The following is a 22,980-nucleotide window of genomic DNA, read 5'->3' on the forward strand; positions in this document are numbered from 1 at the left end:
TGGAGGTGTTAACTCGTTGTCCCTGTGTTCCTGTAAACATTTTTTTAAGAATTGTTTCTGATCTTGTGAATCTCTAACTAAATGATTAACCGTGTGATATTGACCATTTGGAGCGACATTGAAACACCTCCCTTGAAAGCTGTTGACAGTTAGCTGGGAGTGTGCCCACCTCCATAATTGATTTTCTTGTTGTATTTGAAAGTCAGTGAGGATTTAAACTCAGGATTCAGCCACTTGAAGAATCTATTAAGAGTTACCACTTTGTAGAGTTGGTGGGGTGGGATGTACCGCGCTCCCGGTGGAAGCAGAGGAGCCGAGCGGGAACCATGGCCAGTACAGTGGTAGCAGTTGGACTGACGATTGCTGCTGCAGGATTTGCAGGCCGTTACGCTTTGCAAGCCGTTACGCTTTGCAAGCCATGAAGCACATGGAGCCTCGAGTAAAACAAGTTTTTCAAAGTCTACCAAAATCTGCCTTCAGTGGTGGCTATTACAGAGGTGGGTTTGAACCCAAAATGACAAAACGGGAAGCAGCATTAATACTAGGTCTAAGCCTACTGCCAATAAGGGAAAAATAAGAGATGTTCATCGACGAATTATGCTTTTAAATCACCCAGACAAGGGAGGATCTCCTTATATAGCAGCCAAAATCAATGAAGCTAAAGATTTACTAGTAGGTCAAGCTAAAAAATGAAGTAAATGTATGATGATTTTTAAGTTCCTATTCATTTATGTATATGAGTACCAGCTTTTTTATAATAAAGTGCCTCAAAGCTACACATTTTTTAAAAAAAACAGTTACCAGGTTAATTATTCCTCCTTTACATGAAGCTTCCTTGAAAATGATTTTCTTAAAGCAAAGAACATCTAAACTTGGTCAGTTCTTAATAACCTGTGCTGAATGAATAAATGAATCCTTAACTGAAACAGAGCACATTCTGATTCTTAATCAGAGTTAGTTTAAGCCTCTTGTGCAAGAGGAGACTCTGACTGGAAATAATACAGGATAGTAAGCCTCCTAGGGAAATTTCTGTAAGGAAGCATGGTCAACTGAAACATGAAGCTGAAAGTGAGACGACATTGCATTTGACCCAAAGTGGCCTGGGAAATTCTTAGCAAGGTCCATCAAAGTCATTAAGTGGTGGTCTCAATGCATTGTACGGTTTAGACCACTTAGACCCAATTGGAACCAGGCATCTTGCACAAGGACCTTCCTTAACCAAAGTAGAAAGGAGTTCTTCGCTTTCTTCTGAGTTCCAAAGAGACTTCTGGTTTCCAGACCAGGTGTCTAGATAGCAGTACCAAGTTAGGGCACCAACAGTGAACTTCCTCCTGTGGTTATTTCCTACCTCTTGGAATGAATGTTTCACTTCAAGAAGGTGAGAGAAGCAACCTTTGGGTTTTCATGATGAGTTTAACATTGTGGTCCAGCTTGACCATCCGTTTAAAGGGAGATCTGCTTTCCAGATGACCATAAATATGGAGAAGAGAAGGTTTTCTTCTTTCTTTCTTTTTTTTTTTTTTTTGTTTTTTGAGAAGGTTTTTTTCTTTTTTGCCTTTTTAGAGAGTGCTTTTCGTACCATTTCAAAATTTGGGGTAAAAGGTGGTCCCCTAGGGAGCATTTTCAAAAGTGTTTGAAGTTTGCATTTTATTTTGGAGGAAGGTTGGAGGCCTACCTATATATGACAGGCACATGGCTCCAACAACTACACTGATCGCAAGGATAAGGGCCATCCTTTTGAATCATTCATTTGACATTGATCTTGCATCTGTATTCAGGTCTGTGCCCTTTAAGTTTGCTCCATATATGTTTCCCTAATTTCCCTGTTAAGGCTTCTAGAATTTGCAGTATATTCAATTGCAGATGACCACATATGGAGTCATTTAACCATATGTCTTAATCTTCAAAGTCTTTCTTTGTCAGCCTGCTCTTTTTTTCTGTTTACATTTAGATTCCATCTTTTGGAAGTTTTCTTTCCTCCCCACCATCTAAGTGTCTCAGAGACTTTTGGGAATGGGTCTCATTCTCCTTCTGTGTTTGGCCATGGTCACTCCTCAGCTTGGTGTTGTGCTTTACAAAGGTTGTTTGTAGGGTTGCCCTTTAGAGTTTATAGAGCCCTTTTCTATGTGTTGATGACGCTTGGCATGATGCTGTGACAGGCAGGGTGAGAACTCTAATCCTCCTTCTGTCACAGAGCTGAGGCAGCAGAGTCCTTGAATTGGCTCACCCATGAATGTTCACCCATGAATTTGCCCAATTTGTTGGTAAAAAATGGCCAGTTCTCAGCCATTTTATAGGGTCAACTTAATAGCAGGTGGGAAAGGCGGACCAGAACTCGGGTCTTCAGTCCCCAGCCCCAGAGACAGTCCTTTATATCCAAGTATCCCACATTAGATTGGTTTCCAGAGATGTCCCAGAAATTGAGATGGTTCCCCCAAAGACTTTTGGTTTTAGTCACCACCAGGACCTAGAACTGGTTAAATCTCTTGAGTGTCTGTTGCATCAGAGCACTGTGGGAGATTCTTTGGTGCCAAAAGCAAAGCCACTAGGTTAAACATTTTTTTAATTGGTTATTTTTAATTTAAGTTTTTGATAATTTATTTACATGATTCAAAAATCAAAATAGTATTAGAAAGTCTACGTGGAGCTCAACACCACTAATCATTAGAGAAATGCAAATCAAAACCACAATTAGGTATCACCTCACACCAGTCAGAATGGCCATCATCAAAAAATCTACAAACAATAAATGCTGGAGAGGGTGTGGAGAAACTGGGACCCTCCTGCACTGTTGGTGGGAATGTAAATTGATACAGCCACTATGGAGAACAGTATGGAGGTTCCTTAAAAAACTAAAAATAGAACTGCCATATGACCCAGAAATCCCACTACAGGGCATATACCCTGAGAAAACCATAATTCAAAAAGAGACATGTACCACAGTGTTCATTGCAGCTCTATTTACAATAGCCAGGACATGGAAGCAACCTAAATGTCCATTGACAGATGAATAGGTAAAGAAGATGTGGCACATATATACAATGGAATATTACTCAGCCATAAAAAGGAACAAAATTGAGTTATTTGTAATGAGGTGGATAGACCTAGGGTCTGTCATACAGAGTGAAGTAAGTCAGAAAGAGAAAAACTAATACCATATGCTAATGCACATATATGGAATCTAAAAAAAAAATGGTACTGATGAACCTAGTGGCAGGGCAGGAATAAAGATGCAGGCATAGAGAACAGACTTGAGGACACGGGGAAGGGAAAGCTGGGACGAAGTGAGAGAGTAGCATTGACATATATACACTAGCAAATGTAAAATAGATAGCTAGTGGGAAGCAACCGCATAGCACAGGGAGATCAGCTTTATGCTTTGTGACCACCTAGAGGGGTGGGATAGGGAGGGTGGGAGGGAGGGAGATGCAAGAGGGAGGTGATATGGGGATACCTGTATACATATAGCTGATTCACTTTGTTGTACAGCAGAAACTAACACACCATTGTAAAGCAATTATACTCCAACAAAGATATATATTAAAAAAAAAAGGCTACATTGAGAATTCCTGCCCCACCTGTGCCATGCCCACCTGTATCCCCCCTGACACATACCATCTGTGGGTGGTCGTTTGTATTCGTCTCATGTGAATACAGTGTGTTTTATGGAAATACAGGTAAATATGAATATTATTATATTCCCCCAGTTTTAAAACAAAAGATAGTATGTATATGTATACATCTGCTGATTTGTATCTTGCTTTTATCACTTACCAATATATTTCAGAGAGCTTTCCATTTCAGTATATGGGAGCTAACTTGTTTACAGTTGCACGAATTCATTGTAAATATGCACTATAGTTTATATACTTTCCTTTAGCTAGAAATGGGACTCCTTCTAGTATTTTTGCTATTCTATGCCTTGTTGCAATTAATAACCTTGTGTATGCATTATTTTGTACGTATGCACCTACCTATTACTGTACATTTATTCTCAGAAGCGGAATTGCTGGATTAGCAGGAAAATTCATTTAAAATTTTGATAGGTATTGCCTTATTGTCCTGCAAAAAGGTCTTGAACTGTTTGTACACCCACCATCAGTAAATGAGAATGCCTGTTTCACTACAGCCTCACCAACAGAGTGCATGTCAGTCTGAAAGATGAGAAACGGGAGGCGACCTTCTAAGTGAGGTCTCAGTCTCTTCCGTGTCCCCTGGTTTGCAGTGGGAATACTGCCCAGTTCCGAGAGCTGGTGCAGGCATCAGTTCCAATGGAAATAATGCCTCACCATGGCGTGGGCTTACGCCAGCTCTAGTGACACACATGGAATGGACCCACATTGCCACTTGCAGAATTTCCTGCAGTGGAAAGTTGAGCATGCATTCATTATTCACCCAGCTAGCAATACTGGGTCTAAAGAGCACAACAGTGTTTACTGGAATAGAAAAGGAAATTGTTCCATTGCAACGCCCTGCGTACCAGGCTTTCAATGCTTGTTTCCCAGCTGCTAACCTTATTTCTAGGGACTGAATTCCAGAGAGAGATCCCAAATCACAGAGGAAGTCTTGCTACATTTGGAGCTTTCATACACAAGGGGGTGCTCTTTTGAGAAATAATTTTGCACTTACCCTAAGATTTGTAATTAAATAATTAGTGCTTTATAAGGTAAAGTAAAACTATGGGATACAATGTTGCAATATTGCTAGACTTCCCCATTAAAGTTGTCCGGTAGTTTCCTGCATGTTACAAATAGGCCATCCTGTGAGAACATAAGATTTATAGCCTAGATAACATCTCCACATGTTGAAGACCATATATTACACATCATCCTCGCACGACTCTGCCATTCCCACTGGTAAGATTGATTCTCCATCTTATTCTTCTCTGAGGACAGTGTGCTCCGTTCAGAAAAAATTCACTTTAATTCCGCTGCACAGAGAAGTGTGCTAAATGAGCCTGGCAGAATGGTCATTCAATCCAAACGAACATTCTTCTCTTTCACAGAATTTTTGAAGGGGCCACTTAAAAGGGGAAAGCCACTCCTCTCTCCTATGTGGACTAGTTGCACTTGGGGAGTTAACTGATGACTGTGTCTGCCCTACACAAGAAACACAAAACAATTCCTGGGCATAAGGGTGGACTGCCAGAAGCTAGCTGACACACCACTGACAAATGCAGATACACATTTTCTTTTGTTAACACCTGTCAAGGCTTCACAACAGGCATTTCCAGTTTTGTTCTCAGGCTCCTCGCAGCTGCTTCTTGAAGGCGGCTCTCTGCCGAGGGCTGACCAAGGCCAGAAGCGTGGTGTTCTTTTACGCTATCATCTAACCCACCACACACATTCAGGATGTCATCCCAGGGATATGTTCTGCATCCACTCCATGTAGCTGTGGGGTCCATTTTGCCTTAGTCGTTCACGCGGAGGGCCTCTGGGTATCAGTTTGGTGGCAGAGAACGTGCGTGACACCTGCGCTCCATCACCCTTGTTCCTTTGGCTTTTTTGACTCAGTAGCTTCTATTTGCACAGTCTGAGTCCGCTGCTCTGTCTGTGCTGGGCCAGCTGTCCTCCTGTCTTTGTGGTCCTAACTAGGTGTCTGAACCGCTCCCCAGGAATATATTTGACACTGTCTTGCCATACTTTTCACTCCCATCTCACCCCCTCAGCTCTTTTCTTGAGTAACAGGACAAACCTCATGGGTCAGAAGTGGGGTAACCTAGGCTACCAGACTTGGAGGGGATTAGGTTGAGATAACTGAAAAGAAAGGTTTTTATGTCAGAAGTTTGTTTTTGTTTTGTTTTTTTTAAGACACATGGGCACTTGGGTCTTGATTGAAATTACAGTAAGTCCCCTACGTACTGAAGAGTTCTGTTCGGAGAGCACATTCATAAGTCCAATTTGTTCGTAAGTCTAACAAATTTAGCCTAGGTACCCAACTAACACAATCGGCTATCTAGTACTGTACTGTAATAGGTTTTAGTAATTTTTACACAAATAATACATAGAAAACAAACACAAAAAATATAGAAAACATTTTTAATCTTACAGCACAGTACCTTGAAAAGTACAGTAGTCCAGTACAACGGCTGGCATACAGGGGCTGGCATCGAGTGAACAGGCAAGAAGAGAGTTACTGACTGGGGGAGGGAGAGGAGGTGGGAGATGGTAGAGCTGAGGGGTCGTCAGCAATAGGAGACAGAGGGCAAGCTGCAGTTTCACTCATGCCTGACGTTGATGGCACAGGTTCTGGTCCTCGCTGGATTCAATTCTATCGACCCTCTTGAAAAAACGATCCAGTGATGTCTGGGTAGTAGCCCTTTTTTTCTCATCATAGACGACACGGTAGCACTGGATTGCATTCTGAATGGTTGCTGCAATCTCCGTGTACCGTTCTGCGTTCGGGTCCTGTGCCTCAAAAACTAACAGTGCCTCCTCAGATAAAGAAAACCCCCTTGCCATTTCCCGAGGCATGAATCTCTTCGGTTCTTCAGTTACTTCTTCCTCTAGTCTCTCTTCTTCCTTTCTCTGGGCCTCCAATTCCATCAGGTCTTCATTAGTAAGTGCCTTGTGTTGCACAGCAACAGTCCTGTAAAGTACACAAAAGCACAACCACTTGTAGAGGGTGCATGCACGTGACAATGTACACCAGACACATCAACTAACTTATGTGACTGGACATGTGAATGCACGTTTGCATCTTTGAAAGTTCGCAACTTGAAGGTTCATATGTAGGGGACTTACTGTATTCTTACTCAAGTGGAGTTGACACATATATTTGGCAGTTGTAGTTCCTGGTCTGAAAAGCATGTGGCTTTGTTCCAGTGCCCAAAGAAATCCTCTCAGGGGAAAATGTCCTGCCATTTCAAACAAATTACCTCTCTGCAAAGTTTTGACACTCTGCCCTATTAAGTATGCATGTATGGTTGGTACCTTGAGGGAATAATTCAATATTGGGAAGAGGGTAGTGAAGAAGAAACGTTAAGATTATGTTCAACCTCTGTGGAATTAGCGTGTAAACAAACTACTTATCAGGAATGATCACATGGGGCTTTGCTTAAATAAATAAGAAGTTGGTGGAATAGACCTCCCTCAAAATATGACACCACATTTACATCTGACCCCATATGGAAAGAAGCATGCAAGCTAGCCCAGGTTCAAATTCCATTTCCACCACATGCCAGTCATATGGTCTCAGGCAATTTACAAAATCTCTCTGAGCCTCAGTTTTCTCAGCTGTAAACGGTCAATAATTAGATTATTTACCTCATAGCTAGTAAATGTTAGCTGTTATTTTAAATCACTTTTTAATATGAAGAGAAGTTTGATATTACTTATTTAACCAGCTCCCTAGAGCATCTTCCAAACCCCCCCCATATACACCACTACCAATACTGTATTTATTTATGATACTATGTAGAAACACAGCCCTCATCCCCTTGTTTCGATTAAATGTATTGATGTTAGAGTTTGCATGACTTCTGTAGGAATCAATGTTGAGTGAAAAGGGTTGGAGACACACAGACGTTCTCACAGTCCTTATACTCACGAAACCACAGAATTGAATGTTTCCATATAGTTACATTCTATGATGTGGATATTTTCTGACCAGCCATATGGATCTTTTGTCATCTGAGATGTTAATATTTTCCTTGTATTTTATAGTAGCTCTGGAGCACAGCCAGTTTCTGGAATAGGGTCCGCCTGGCTCATTATGTACAGGGCCCAGGAACCGGCTTCCTTGTGCTGTTCAGATGAACGGTGACACACACGAGTTGGGGGCTGGGGTAGGGCAGTGGGCGGGGGAATGCAATTAGTTTTGCTCCTGCATTAAGCTACAAATAAGGAGCACTTTCCTGTGTTTTACAATAAGCAATTAAAAGAAATTATAGAGTTGGATGCAAAAATAACCTGAAGGACAACTCGATGTGTGGAACCACCAGTTTTCTCCATGTGTGGAGAAGGTTAATCCTCGAGAACGCACAGAACACTGCGTTGCTACAGAAAGGGTTGCGTGTCCACACATGTTTGGCCTCTACCCACACGCTTCTGTATGGTGTGACTGTGCATCCCAGAAGAAGGGCTGTGGTGTGTGCATTTGTGCTTCAGTGGAATTTAACAAACCGATTCCTGAAAATGGTCTCATAAAGGTGAGCAACAGAGCTGCTAGCCTTATCTTGCTAATTTTATCTTTCCCCTAGGATTTCTTGGTAGTAGCTTTTAAAGGAATGTTACTCTTTTGATTCTAGAGGCAAGTTATCCTCCGTTCAGGTTCTTCCCCCACCTGTTTTCACCTCTCTTGCTTTTTTAAAAATTATAAAGTTCTGTGTTCCTTCCGAGGATAGGGTCTAATCTAGAGAGAGGTCTCTTCACCAGTTGAGAATTATCCATCCCATTCTCTCTTTACCCCTTCTGACTTAATGACATTGAAGTCTTACAGTTTGGACCTAAGATGGGTCTACTTATGTACAGATATTCTTTCTTTATGGAAATTGCTCAGATAACTAATTAACCGCAGGCATACATTGGCTATGGAAATTTTCAGGAGCACCATCTGTGGAAACACTGAGAAAGGCATGCATCTACCACAGCTCTGGGGTCCATTAAGAGTGTGTTTGTATGGGGACGGTGTCTGGTGGGTGTCGGCTCACAGCTGTCAGAATCCCCACGGCACCTCCTGGCAGGAACTCAAGAGTGTCCAGCAACACTCTGAAAGCAACCTGTCGATTTGACATTGCCGGTTCTGAAAAAAGAGACTGAAATAGGACAGACGGGTCTTAACTTTCTTCCTTTGCCTTTTTTTTTTTTTTTCCCGATTGTAATTGTTCTGGCATATTCCCAGTCTTCACATTGTGGCAGACTTTTTAAAGGTGGATTTTCTTTATCCTCTGGTTTGAATTAGTGCATGTTCTCCCCTTAGGGACAAAGACTGCAGTTGTGTCACCCTTGCATTTTTTTTAGACAGAGCACGCTCCTTCCTGGATCCAGGAACTTGGAAGACCACATTCTCCTGTGTTTTCACAACAGCCCCTGTTAGTAGGTGCACCTTGTTTGTGATTTGGAGAGGCAGTCCCTTAGCTTTGTTCACATCTGTACTGTGTGGGGCTCAAGGTGGATACTGCCTGGGAAAATAGGGTTTTGTGGCATCTCAGCCTCATCTCACCCACCCATCTGCCAATGATGTAACAGCCACGATATCAGGGTTCCCAGGGTGAGTCACTTGCATTTGTACTGGTGAACTTGGTGACTTCTTGGGGTTTGGAAACTAGCCATCTTTTTTAGTCCTTTGTAAAAAGCCTAAAGAGTGGACCAGTCTCTAGCAGTTCTGTTTATGAAATTACCCTACCCCTATCGACTCCCTGATAATGCTGTTCAACTCAAAGTTTTTACTTTTCTTTGGAAATCTAACATTTTTTTAAAACCATTTTGGGTGCTTCAGTCTTGAAGCAAATGATCCCACATGTTGGAACTCAACTGAGAAATCGGGTTGCTGCTGGGTACCTTATTGAAATAGAGACAGATTTGGGTTGGAGAGGGGATTTTTATGCTCGATACGTACGCTAATATACTTTAGGGTTTGGTTGTTTGCTGCTGTTGTTTTTTGTTTGTTTTGTTTTGTTCTTGTTCTTGTTTCTTTTGGCCGTGCCGTGGGGCTTACAGGATCTTAGTTCCCCGACCAGGGATTGAATCCGGGTCCTCGGCAGTGAAAGTGTGGAGTCCTAACCGCTGGACCACCAGGGAATTCCCCATTGTTGTTTTATTTTGTGAGTTTTTTGTTTTCTGTTTTAATTTCATAGTACTTGGTAGGAGGTAGCTGGATCTGTTAGTTTTAGGACAAGCGTAGAAATAAGAAATCTCCATTGAGCGGGTGAGTCAGTTCTTTCTGCCTCTGTTTCACCATTTCACAACAGAAAGAACTCGAGAGGATCAGAGACATCCGGCTGAAAGTAATATTAATGTGCCTGGAAATCTACTAGCTGCTCTAACTGATCACATCATTTCCAGTATCATTCTGATCAAGTGAGTGATGTTAGGGTTCTAATGATCAGGGAGGCCAGTTATGCTTGTACTTGCCTTGTAGCATTGAGATAAAATTTAGTGATTGAGTGGAAGTCCAGATTTAGATCAGTAGTACTCTATAAATTCTCATTCAGCCTGTCACATTTATAGGTATCCTGCACTTTATGGTATGGACACAACAGTGGAAAAGCCAGCTGACATAAAGGGAACCCAGATTTTACTTAACATTACAAAAGCAGAACTATTTTGCCACATAATAAATGTCCCAATAAAACAAGTTGAACCAAGGAGGTTACTTAAGTTGATGTTAACCCTGCCGTTTCCGTGTCTTAAGTAGACACCGCTTTTTAATTGAATGTTAACTGCCATTTGGTTTTATCACTTAGTCCAGTGCTTCTCAACTTTAATAAGTATATGAATCACCTTGAAGTTTATGAGTCTTGTTGAAATGCAGATTCTGACTGAGTGGATGCTGTGATGGTTTGGAGGAGGGGAAGCTGAGATTCTGCTTTTCTTATTAGCTCCCAGGTTTTACTAATGCTACTGGCCCATGGATCCCACTTTGAGAAGCAAGGCTTCATTTAATTTCCACCCATGGACATTTATACCATACCTACATTTCCTAAAACTTATTTCAGTCTCCACAAGTTTCTCGTTCTGTTGTAGTATTCTTAGTAACAAATTGGAATTGCATGAATACACTTAATTTATAGATGTAACACTCAAAAAATTATCTGAAGTTGGAGATTTAGGTTGCATGAAATGAATTTTGTACTTAAATTTTTTCTATAAGTTCAAAGTCCATATGTTTACATGAAACTTAAATGCCTGTGTTACAATGATGTTTATATCTCCTTATTTACTATTTCCAGAGTCATTTTCCCTTTACAGGAAAATTTTCCCCATGATTTCACAGGACTTGTAGAGATCAACACCTAGCATTAAATGTGATGGATCCTTGATACTTTTTTCAGGCCCTTCCTTACACAGTGGGTCACTGAAACTTCACAGAACCAGGTAGACAGTGTCTTCTTAATTAATGTTACTGTCTACCCTGTGTGGAAATTTAATAAATAATACCTTGCTTTTTGGCATTTTAATAGTCAGTATATTGTTAAATATGAACTTTAGCTCAGTATGACAAATTCCACCTGAAATTCTAAAGAAAACAGAATCCTAATTAAAGAGGTTAGGCTTTTGTGTGTGTGTGTGTGTGTGTGTGTGTGCGGTACGTGGGCCTCTCACTGTTGAGGCCTCTCCCGTTGCGGAGCACAGGCTCCGGACACGCAGGCTCAGCGGCCATGGCTCACGGGCCCAACCGCTCCGTGGCACGTGGGATCTTCCCGGACCGGGGCACGAACCCGTGTCCCCCGCATCGGGGGGAGGCGGACTCTCAACCTCTTCGCCACCAGGGAAGCCCAAGAGGTTAGGCTTTTTAATTGAATGTTAACTGCCATTTCGTTCTTGTAATCTAACAACTGGCAGTTTAAAACAATACTTTAAAAAGCATTTTTAGACAGTCTCCTTCTTTGATGGGCAAGTGACCTGTGTATGCTTGAGACTTCTTTAAGAGGGACTAGAGATGTACACTGTTGGGGCAGCATTTCTCTGGGTAGAGGAGGTGGAGGAAGGGGGCAGAGCATGGATAAATGGATAAGACTGCCAGCTCTGGGTGCCTCTGGCTTTCTGGGATGCTGCCTTGGTTCCGGTAGCACAGCAGGTTTCCCAGAGCGGTAATGATGGAAGCACTTGTAGACCTTTGCATGGTGGCAGCTGTGCCTGGGGTTGGAATCCAGGTGGAGTGTATTCTTTGCCCAGGCCTCGTCCTTGTGCCAGGCATTTCCTATCTCTTATTCCGAAATTCATTCCATCATTATAGCTCACTTTAAGACTTACTGCTCTTACTTTAATTGCACCTCCCTAAATACTAGGCAAATATTACCAGTACAGAGGGGAACTGAGTCATTTAATGTGTGTGGGAGCTTAGTTTGTGCAAGGTACCATACAAATTGTGGTAATTCAGAGAATGCCCAATCCCTCTCCTAATGGAGATTACGGTCTGGTTTTACTCCTGGATAAGGTAAGTCTCCAACCAGTAGAAAAAATCCTTTTTCAGAAATGCGGTGGGGAATAGAAGGAGTGAATAGAGGGCCAGAGCTATAGGGCTTTCTATCAAAGATGTATGTAATTTTGTATATCAAATTTATGATTCAGGGAAATACACCTTTTTCTCATGGTACTCACACGTATGTGTCACTCCAGGTTTGAACTAAGAACCAGCAATTCCTCTGGCGTTCTTAGTGAGGCTAAGTAATGTCTCCAGATCTCATTCGACACCATGAGCCTACTCGGGTCAGAGAGTAGTGTGAAGGACTGTGTTTTATAAGAAGTGTAATCAGGTACTCTTGGACATAAACTATGTTATGGTTTAAAACTACATTTTTTTTTTTTTACATCTTTATTGGAGTATAATTGCTTTACAATGGTGTGTTAGTTTCTGCTTTATAACAAAGTGAATCAGCTATACATATACATATGTTCCCATATCTCTTCCCTCTTGCGTCTCCCTCCCTCCCACCCTCCCTATCCCACCCCTCCAGGTGGTCACAAAGCACCGAGCTGATCTCCCTGTGCTATGCAGCTGCTTCCCACTAGCTATCTATTTTACATTTGGTAGTGTATATAAGTCCATGCCACTCTGTCACTTTGTCCCAGCTTACCCTTCCCTCTCCCCGTATCCTCAAGTCCATTCTCTAGTAGGTCTGTGTCTTTATTCCCGTCTTAACCCTAGGTTCTTCGTTAAAAACAACATTTTTAAAGGAACTTCCTTCAAAGCTTTGGAACATATGCATTATCAGATATCATTTGCTAAAATATTTATTAGTTTCAGTTGATTGGTCATTCAAGTAAGTAGGTGAGCATCTGTAATGATCATGAGCTTTTTTTCCCTCCGTTGTATTTGTGGATTCCAACTACCCATTATTTTCCTTGAGGGATGTGAGGTGTTTCTCTTTTAAGTCTTCTTGGCTAAACAATATATACCTAATGGGAAAACAATACAGAAATGATGCAGAGGGATGGAAGAAACTAGTCCCTGTAGGTGAAGGCATAGTTTTCCTTTGGAATCTGTGGTTCTGAACTTGTTCTTTCAGGGGAACCAGGGGAAGTGGATGAGTTGATTAAAAACTTTGGTCCTCTTTCCTCCTGTGTGAAATGGGGATAATTATAGTTACCTGAACCTCTAGGGTCCTATGAGTCTTAATTACTTAATATTTGCAAAGCGTTTGGAGATCTTTGAATTAAAAGTGCTGAGCAGTATAATCCAGATTCAGTGTAATCATAATTGAAATGAGAGTTTATATGCCCGCCTTCCCTCCACCTCCCTCCATTCTGTTCCTTTGGCCCAGACAGACATGGCTCATGGTTACCATCCAGCTCTGCACACTTCTCTCTAAACCCTTTGCTTTTGGCAACTTAATTAAGCCTAAAAATACATATATACGCACATACATACATACATACATAGAATAAGTTAAAAATTATGTCCAGCCCCCTTAACCCCAACTCCACACTTACGTTAACTCCTTAGTATTTACTTTCAAACCTCAACAGCCGCTAAGAATAAAATCAATTAATTGACTTGTCTCTTCCAATGTATCATTCTTTCAGGTTCTCCTACACATTGTGATAAACTGGGCTTCTTGAAGCATTCCTCCCACTCAGAAACTCTCAGTTGATTCTTCTGTGCCTGTACAGCAGGGTCCAGACCCTTTACCATCACGCTCAGAGCCTTTCAAAACCTAACAACCATTCACTCTTATTCCTCACTACTCGAGAACTCTTCTGTCCAGAAATGTACTCCGTGCCTTTAACCAAGCTGCCATCCATCCACTGGGGTCTTTTCTGGATACATTAAAATCCTTTCTATCCTTGCTATCTTCTTCACAAAGCGTTCTTCTTTCTCTAAGTGGAAGTAACCTCTTTCTCTTTATAGAATTGTACCTATACTTTTCTGGGTCATTTCTACCTTTATATTTTAGTTACTTTACATATATGTCCTACCTCCCTCCTAGACTGTAAGGCTTGAAAACAGATCCATGTCTGATGAATGAACAAACAAAAATAAGCCTAGACTCGCAAGATTTCATTAAATTGGGCTCTTAATAGATTTTTGCATCATGTATGTTAGGAATTAAGTATTAATTGATAATTTTGCCAACATTACCATTATCCTTGTTGCTTATAGGGCTGTCTAACATGAGCAACTATGTCTTTAAACTGTGTTTCCTTTGACTACATGCTCATAGACAAAACCCAAAGTGACTGGGAACAAACAAAGCTTTGTATTTTTCCCACTGTATGCCCAAATTATCCATATTATTGTTTGGTTCCCCTTCTTAGCTCTGGACATGGAAACTTGGCTCTAACATGCCTAAATTTTTGCAAAGCTTCCTTTTAGAGGAGGACTGAATTGTCTGAAATTCCATCTGCTGAAGCAATCAAGCCATAAAGTTGAAGGGTCTTGAAGGTCAGAATATCATCTTAATGGTGCTGCCTTTAGAAAGTTGGGCTCTAAGATACACACAACTGCAGAAAACTGTGTCCATACTTTATAAGCTTCTTCTTTGACCACTGTTCATAGCATCACTTCTCTCCTCCCTGTGGTTAAATATTTTAAATTAAAAAAATATATATTTAGAACATGTCCTGATGCTAAAAATGTGGACAGTGAGACGGGGAACCTTTTAGCTTTATGATATCTGAGCAGTAATTGTCTCATCTGTATAACGTGGATAATAATACCTGTCCTATCTCCTTGTGGCAATCAAATTAGATGATGCTTGTGAATGTTCTGTAGTCTTTTAGACAAATATAAGTTATTACTACAGCCTGCTGTCATGGATATTCATTTGGTTGAATGTTTAAGACTTGTGAGTCATGCTTAAAAGTAAACCTTATTTCTATTTCGTTGATTTTCTTTTTAGCTCTGTGCACTATATTTAATTTTTTGAGAATGGGGCTAAAAACAACCTTCCTAGCATTTTATACATGTGGTTGAGTTGATTGTTGTAAGGCTTGGAACAGAATTAACAGCAGTGAATTTTGTAATGTCTAAATAGATATATAGACTAACAAGCTACTTAGCAATTTTGCATAGCCTCTTTATCTCTTCTGTAATACTCACCTGAAGAAACTATCATATAAGAAAATTGTCATGGAGGTTCTTAACCTTTTATGATTTCCTAATACAGTATATAAAATTACTCATTGAAGAGGTAAATAGGACAAAGAACATTAAAAGACTAAAAGTTCCAAATTTTGCTATAATTATTATTACTGCCCCCTTTCCGAGTCTTCTATTAGAAACAGAGCAACAAAGGAAGTAGTAGGGGCAGTTAGTGTGTTGTAGTGTTATTTGCTTTTAAAAAATTATTACTCAAGGTAAGTTATACCCTATTAGAGAAACTCAAGAGATTCCTCATGGCTGATAATTACCATCTATCAAATACTTTAGAGCTTATAATTTGGGTTTAGTACAGCCTGTAGTTGACCTAATAATTTCAGTGAGTTCACTGGTGCTTGCCATATGGAAAGGCTTCCTGTGAAAATGATATCAGCACTGTTTTCTCATGGTTTAATAAACCCATCAGTAAGTTTTGACTGAGTCTATCTACTACTACATTATTCTGTGTTAAGCATTATGAGGGAATCACCCATGATCCAGAGAGCTTATCATCCAGTTGAAGACTGACCATAATTAGTAAACACTGTTACCAATTAACCAGTGAGTAGGGAATGAAGTACTAAATGAGATGTCATGTGGAATTTTAGAGGTGAAGGAGGGCAGTGTGTGCTGGAGTAGTTTAGAGAAGGTGGCATGTGTGATTTGATGGTTGAACTGGGTCATGAAGGATAAGCAAGATTTAGTCAGATAGAGAAAAAAGAATTTTCCAGAAGAAAGGAACATGTCACTTACAGGCACTGACATATATGGGGCTCCAAGGACTCTGGCCTGATCAGAGGAGAGGTGATGAAGGACTGAGTTAACATGAGAAATTTAGCTAAGTAAGGTGACGCCAGATTTTGGAGGGTGTTGAATAGTGGGTAAAAGAGGTTAGATTTGATCTGGTGGAATAAAAAAGTCATTGCAAGTCTTTTTATAGGAGCCTAAGATGAGAGGTTAGTCAGGTCATCAGAGTTAAATGGAGCAGAAAGGATGTCATGTACATTGGGGGGGGGGCGCGGGGAGGTGGGCATCGCCGGGGGCATTATAGTCAAAATGAGATGTCAAGGGCTGAGCTGAGACAGTGGCAGTGGAATGGAGAAACAGGATGGACAGGAGAAATATTTTAAAGGAAAAATGAGCAGGACTTCTTCACTGACTGGATTTAAAAGATCTACAAGAAATACATTGGCAGAATTGATTCCAAGATTTCTATCCTGCAGCCTGGGTGGTCCGAAGTATCAAGAAACCATTGTCAGAAACAGAAAAGTTAGGAAGTGACATTGTTCCAACAAAAAGTATTGGCCTTATAAGCCAGTAGGCAGTTAGCACTGTAGAAAGTCACTCAGCTGGGCGGGGCCGTGGCTTGGGGTTGGGCTTTATCACCAGGTAGTTTAATTACTGAATGTCTGCAGATGTCCTGCTTTGAGGGATGCCCATGTTTGGGCTTCAGGATGAAAGCCAAGTAATATTTACTCAGATGCCATTTGTTCCTTTGAAAAATTTGCTTGTGGAACTGATGAGAAAATGATACTTAAAGTGCTAACTACTTTTATAACCGAAAAGTTATTAATAAAAAGATAAATGCGACAAGTGAAAAGCAGTAACTTTACAGGGTCAACTTCTTTAAGCCAAGTATAGAAAAAAGGATCATTAAAAGACTCATTACTATGATAGTGATAATAAAATAATTTTCCAACTCTGTAGTTTAAGATACCTCAGTACCTTGGGCCATTTTAAGCAGTGAGTGTGGGCACTTAGTAAATACTTACTAAACTTTTTCATTCTAAGATGCACATTTTCTTATTCTTTTTTTTTGTGGTATGCGGGCCTCTCACTGTTGTGGCCTCTCCCGTTGCGGAGCACAGGCTCCAGATGCGCAGGCTCAGCGGCCATGGCTCATGGGCCCAGCCGCTCTGCGGCATGTGGGATCTTCCCGGACCAAGGCACGAACCTGTGTCCCCTGCATCGGCAGGTGGACTCTCAACCACTGTGCCACCAGGGAAGCCCCTTATTCATTTTTTTAACATCTCTGAAATTGGGTTGTGTCTTACAGTTGATGTCATTTTATTGTCATTGGCTGTGTAGCAGTTGCACCATAGTTGTCATTGCCTTAACCAATTTATTTTGCTTAATTTTCTTTTTTACATATGCACAGAAGTTATCTATGATAAAATATGTCCAGATAAGTCTAAAAGAGCTCTTTTCCGTTCTAAGTGATAAAGAAAGCAATAGTTTAACTGGCTGAGTTTTTTATATCCTAGTGGTACCTAAAATGGTGTACTTTAGAAGGATAGTATCTTAGATTTCATGAAGTATGGTATTAAAAGATAGCTAATCACAGCAAATGTCTACCAGTGTGATAGAGGGGAGGAGTAAAATATTCTAAATTTGCCTTTTTTCATCAGCCTGCATTTGAGGTGCCCCTTGGGTTGTTTTAATTTGGACCGGAAACACTAGGAGAAAGGATCTTCATTCAGTGGTGTAAATACAGCTGCCAGGAATAGAAATCTCCTTGGAGGATCCATTTCTTTGATGGTGTGGAATCCAGAACCTTCACAAAAGTTCAGGTATTAGCAGACTGGATATCTGTGTTTTATTCAAACCAGTGTGTCCTCCTAATCTGAGACTGTGTTCTCCAAGAAGTTCTGAGCATGCTTGCTACTCATGCAGAAGCAAGAGTGAATCTGCAAGGAAGTTGGTTGGTGTTTGGGGACGGTAATGACGTCTTGTAGTACTAGAAAATGTGATCTCTGATAAAAGTCGAGGACGGAAACATTGGGTTCTCGCTCCCAGAGTTTCAGCTCTTTCTGCAGTATGACCTACTGACTGGAGGAGGTAGGTCACCTTCCTGGCAAGTGACACTTCATGGACAGAAAAGCAGTCCCCTTTCCTACTGACTGGCACAGCGTAACAGCTGTGGCACGTGCGTGTCTTTTTGTAAGCCTTTGCTCCAGAACTCAGAAGTAGGAATAAAGTTAGAGTGTTGGGCTCGGGCTGGGGAACGCTTCTCATTGCTACTCAGGGACGCGATGCCTCAGGTAAGTGATCCTGAAGTCCTTCACCGTCCGACGGGAACCTTGTGTCTGTAGGTATGTTTTCACCTCGCTCTTCACTCATTCTAATTGGCTTCCCAGAGCATGCTTGTAGATGGAGAGCCAAACATAGAGTATAGCTACTCTCTGGCAAACAGGAAAAGATTAATTTTGTAGTGTGCTGTTAAGGGACTTCCCAGAAAACTTCAAAAGCCCAGAAAGAAGCGCCAGCTCAGCTGCCTGTACCAAAATGTGCACAATGCCACCTGGCTTGTTAAAGGTACGATCGACTCAGAGCTCGCGCACACATGTGCACACAGATCACATTCCAATAAAAAGAGAGGCTGAGCTCTCTTAGATGGGTCTGCACAAGTGCCAGAAAAGCCGAGGGGTGAGGGGCTTAGGGAGTTAGTGGAGATACACGTGGATGCGCATGTGGCAGGCACTTGAAATTGCCTTCGAGCATTTTGATGCCACCTTCTTCAGTTCTCTCTTAAGCAGACACGTTGCTTTCATGATATCAGCCCCAGGCAGAGACACGTCATTAAAATCAACGTGTAGAAAATGATTTCTGTTTGGGAACGAGCAAAACTTACTTTCGTTACGACCACCAAAGGTGTAGTAGAAAAACATTGAAGCTGGACTTGGGAGCCCCGAGTTCTAATAGAAACTTTCTTCGTGATGGGAGGAAAGTCCTCTATGGCCTTTGGTTTTCTTATCGGTAGAACTGGATGATCTGATGAAATGATCTTTCTCCTTTGTTTTTCTTTGTTTGTTTTTGGCCGCACCGCATGGCTTGCCGGATCTCAGTTCCCTGACCAGGGATCACACACAGGCCAGAGCGGTGAAAGTGCTGAATCCTAACCGCTAGACCACCAAGGAACTCCCTCCTTTCTTCTAATGGATTATCTACATGGGAGGAAAGAGAGTCAATGGGGAGCCTCCTTGTAGCTCCCTGACTTGTTTTGTTGTTCGTGCCTGGATAGCCCATAGCTAGAAAGGCCCCCTCAGACCCCACAAGCCACTACTGGTCCTGTCACACGTTCCTGCCGTAGGGCCACGTTGCTGACTTGAGGGAAAAAAAGATTATTACCCTCACAGTTGTTGCTTGGTAACATTTCTGCTGTTGTGTTTCCTGTGACAGCCTGAGCAGAGATCATTAAAAATTAAACTTACAAAGCTGCTCAAGTGGGAGGAAAGAGGCAAACTCGAAGCCACAGTTTTTTTTCACTTGCTCAGGAGCCATCTAATCTCGGGTTTACATGCTAAACCTTGGGGCCAAGGCTGCACAGCTCTGGTTTATATTAAAGCCCATCGAGCACACTACTGACATTAACCTGTGTCTGGTGCAGCTGAAGTTTATCACCAATACAGCAGAAACCTTGACCCTGCAGAATGGCCTGGAATTACAATCAGATGGCTGCTTTGTATCCCAGCAGAAGAAAGCCCTAAACAGTCTTGTGTCCTGTTTCTGCTTTCTCCCTACAGTTCCACCAGGTGAGAAGAGTGATGACCATCCTTTTCCTTACTATGGTTATTTCATACTTCAGTTGCATGAAGGCTGCACCCATGAAAGAAGCCAACATCCGAGGACAAGGCAGCTTGGCCTACCCAGGTATGCGGACCCATGGGACTCTGGAGAGCATGAATGGGCCCAAGGCGGGTTCAAGAGGCCTGACGTCGTCGTTGGCTGACACTGTTGAACACGTGATCGAAGAGCTCTTGGACGAGGACCAGAAAGTTCGGCCCAGTGAGGAAAACAATAAGGACGCGGACATGTACACGTCCCGGGTGATGCTCAGCAGTCAAGTGCCTTTGGAGCCTCCTCTCCTCTTCCTGCTCGAGGAATACAAAAATTACCTGGATGCTGCGAACATGTCCATGAGGGTCCGGCGCCACTCGGACCCTGCCCGCCGCGGGGAGCTGAGCGTGTGCGACAGCATCAGCGAGTGGGTGACGGCGGCAGATAAAAAGACTGCAGTGGACATGTCAGGCGGGACAGTCACGGTCCTCGAAAAAGTCCCCGTCTCGAAAGGCCAACTGAAGCAGTACTTCTACGAGACCAAGTGCAATCCCATGGGTTACACAAAGGAGGGCTGCAGGGGCATAGACAAGAGGCATTGGAACTCCCAGTGCCGAACTACCCAGTCGTACGTTCGGGCCCTCACCATGGATAGCAAAAAGCGCATTGGCTGGCGGTTCATACGGATAGACACTTCCTGTGTATGTACATTGACCATTAAGAGGGGAAGATAGTGGCTTTATGTTGTATAGATTATATTGAGACAAAAATGATCTATTTGTATATATACATAACAGGGTAAATTATTCAGTTAAGAAAAAAATAATTTTATGAACTGCATGTATAAATGAAGTTTATACAGTACAGTGGTTCTATGATCTATTTATTGGACATTTCCATGACCAGAAGGGAAACAGTCATTTTTTGCGCACAACTTTAAAAAAGTCTGCATTACATTCCTCGATAATGTTGTGGTTTGTTGCCGTTGCCAAGAATTGAAAAACGTTAAAAAAAAAAAAGTTTAAAAAATACTACTAATAAATTGCATGCTGCTTTAATTGTGAATTGATAACAAACTGTCCTCTTTCAGAAAACAAACAAAAAAAGAAAGAAAGAAAAAAAAAAAGCCTAACAAAAATTTGAACCAAAACATTCCGTTTACATTTTAGACAGTAAGTATCTTCGTTCTTGTTAGTACTCTATCTGTTTTACTGCTTTTAACTTCTGATAGCGTTGGAATTAAAACAATGTCAAGGTGCTGTTGTCATCGCTTTACTGGCTTAGGGGATGGGGGATGGGAGGGGTATATTTTTGTTTGTTTTGTGTTTTTTTTTTGTTTTGTTTTGTTTTGTTTTGTTTTTTTAGTTTCCACAGGGTGTAGGAATGGGGAAAGAATTCCTTCCATCTAGAGTCTGGTTGATAAAAGATTCATTTGTATGTTGCAGAGATGTCGGCAGTATCAATCAGATGACTGGAAAGTGAATAAAAATTAAGGCAAACGAATGATGTGCTCACTCCACTTCCCATGACGCACCTCTTAGGCACCTGCTCACCCTCTGGGCCTTGGTCGGGGGAAGATTCTTTGGTTGGAAAGATCTCCATTTACTCTGAGCACATTCTTTCCCCCCCACCCCCTCTGGTCCCCTCCTTGTTTTGTTTTCTCTACGGGAGAAAAATCAGTTGCGTGCTCTGAAATATTTTACAACTGCTGCAAATGAGTAGACATGTTTTGTCACATCGTGGCACTCATATAAGCATGGAGAACAGTGATTTCTTTCTTTCTTTCTTTTTTTCTTAGATGAGAGAAAAACAAAATATAATTCAAAAATAAAAATTCTTTTAGATGAGGGGTAAACATTTGGGTCAATCATTGTAAGGCTTAAAAAAAAATCATGGTAAGGCATATAACTGTCTTGAAAGCAAAAGGTAGAGTTCTGTACAGACCCAGAAACACCTAGATCAGAGCAGAAGTCCACACTGCCAGTGAAATGAGACTGAACAGCCATCTGGAGGCTGTGTGGAGCTGACCTATCATTTCCAGGTGGTGCAGAAGGAATTTCTGAGTGGCCACGCTGAGGTCTAGGTGGGGTGGGGAAGGGTACTTGAGACATTCCAGAAGGGAGGCCTCTGAAGGACCCTTCAGGGGTGGCTCTGGAATGACACATGTCAAGTTGCTTGGACCTCACGCTTTAAGTGCCTACATTATCTAACCGTGCTAAGAGGTTCTCGCTGGAGGACCACGCTCAAGCTGATTTACACCCTCCACCTCTGAGTAATTTCGCATAAAGCTGGATTAGCTTGGAACTACACGGTGACATTGTGATCATGAAATGGACTCGATGAGATGGGAGATGTTTGCTACATGAGCACTTATTGCTTTGAAATTAGACTTGAGGAAACCAGGGTTTTGTCTTTTGAGAACTTTTGGTAAAGGGGAAGGGAACAGGAAGAGGCCCCAAAACTCAGGTTGGATGACCATGGCTACCAATAGAAAATCTTGTCCAGAGACAAGACTTTGGGATGGTGTCTGCCCATCCAGGACACCAAAGGCTTGAAGGTGCCTCGCTCGTTGGAAGAGGCCAGGACAGAGCTGACAAAGTTTTGCTCCCCGGTAAAGGCGGCAGCCACCTCCTGACCATCCTGTCTGTTCATGGAGAGGGTCCTTGCCTTACCTCTGCCATCTTGGGTTAGGAGAAGTCAAGTTGGGAGCCTGAAATAGTGGTCCTAGGTAAAATGGATCCCAGTGGAAATTAGTGCCCATTTAGCCCATTGTGTAAACCTGAAAATGTCCTGGACCGGGTCCTTGAGCATCAGAAAGCCTCAAGAAATTTGCTGCATCTTAGTAGGGTGAGGGATAAGCAAAAGAGGCTGTCCACCATGACCCAGGGAATGAAGATACCATCAGCAAATAATGTCTACTTGTTCAGTCTTTCATTTAGAACGAGGCTATCTTTTACGGTACCATCCTGAATACCTGTCTTTAAAAGAAGGAATAACTTATGTAGTATAGGTTTGTTTTGTGCTGTTTGAAACGACTATCTTTGTAATTATCTTTAACATGTAATGAATACTCAGAATATCTGCTGTCTGATCAATTTTCACAGCCTCCTTTCGAGGGACAAAGTTCTAAAACAAAACAAAAAAGTCCCCATCACAGTCTCAAAGTGTACTGCAAAGGCC

General features: G+C 41.8%; 1 protein-coding gene and 1 pseudogene across 2 annotated transcripts; both read left to right on the top strand.

The window, feature by feature from the left end:
- The first annotated feature begins 326 nt into the window (after positions 1–326).
- LOC307055717 (mitochondrial import inner membrane translocase subunit TIM14-like) lies at positions 327–693 on the top strand (annotated as a pseudogene). The gene has a single exon. The product of its transcript is annotated as a mitochondrial import inner membrane translocase subunit TIM14-like (transcript).
- A 7,232-nt stretch (positions 694–7,925) lies between these two features.
- On the top strand, positions 7,926–20,534 carry BDNF (brain derived neurotrophic factor; the record flags this gene model as incomplete). Its single annotated transcript, XM_079709234.1, is given in 3 exon segments — positions 7,926–8,025; positions 8,028–8,149; positions 19,767–20,534. Coding segments are annotated over 3 exon segments (990 nt in total).
- Between the last annotated feature and the right edge of the window lie 2,446 nt (positions 20,535–22,980).

This window comes from Hyperoodon ampullatus (assembly GCF_949752795.1).
Source record: "Hyperoodon ampullatus genome assembly, chromosome: 7".
Classification (NCBI taxonomy): Eukaryota; Metazoa; Chordata; class Mammalia; order Artiodactyla; family Ziphiidae; genus Hyperoodon; species Hyperoodon ampullatus.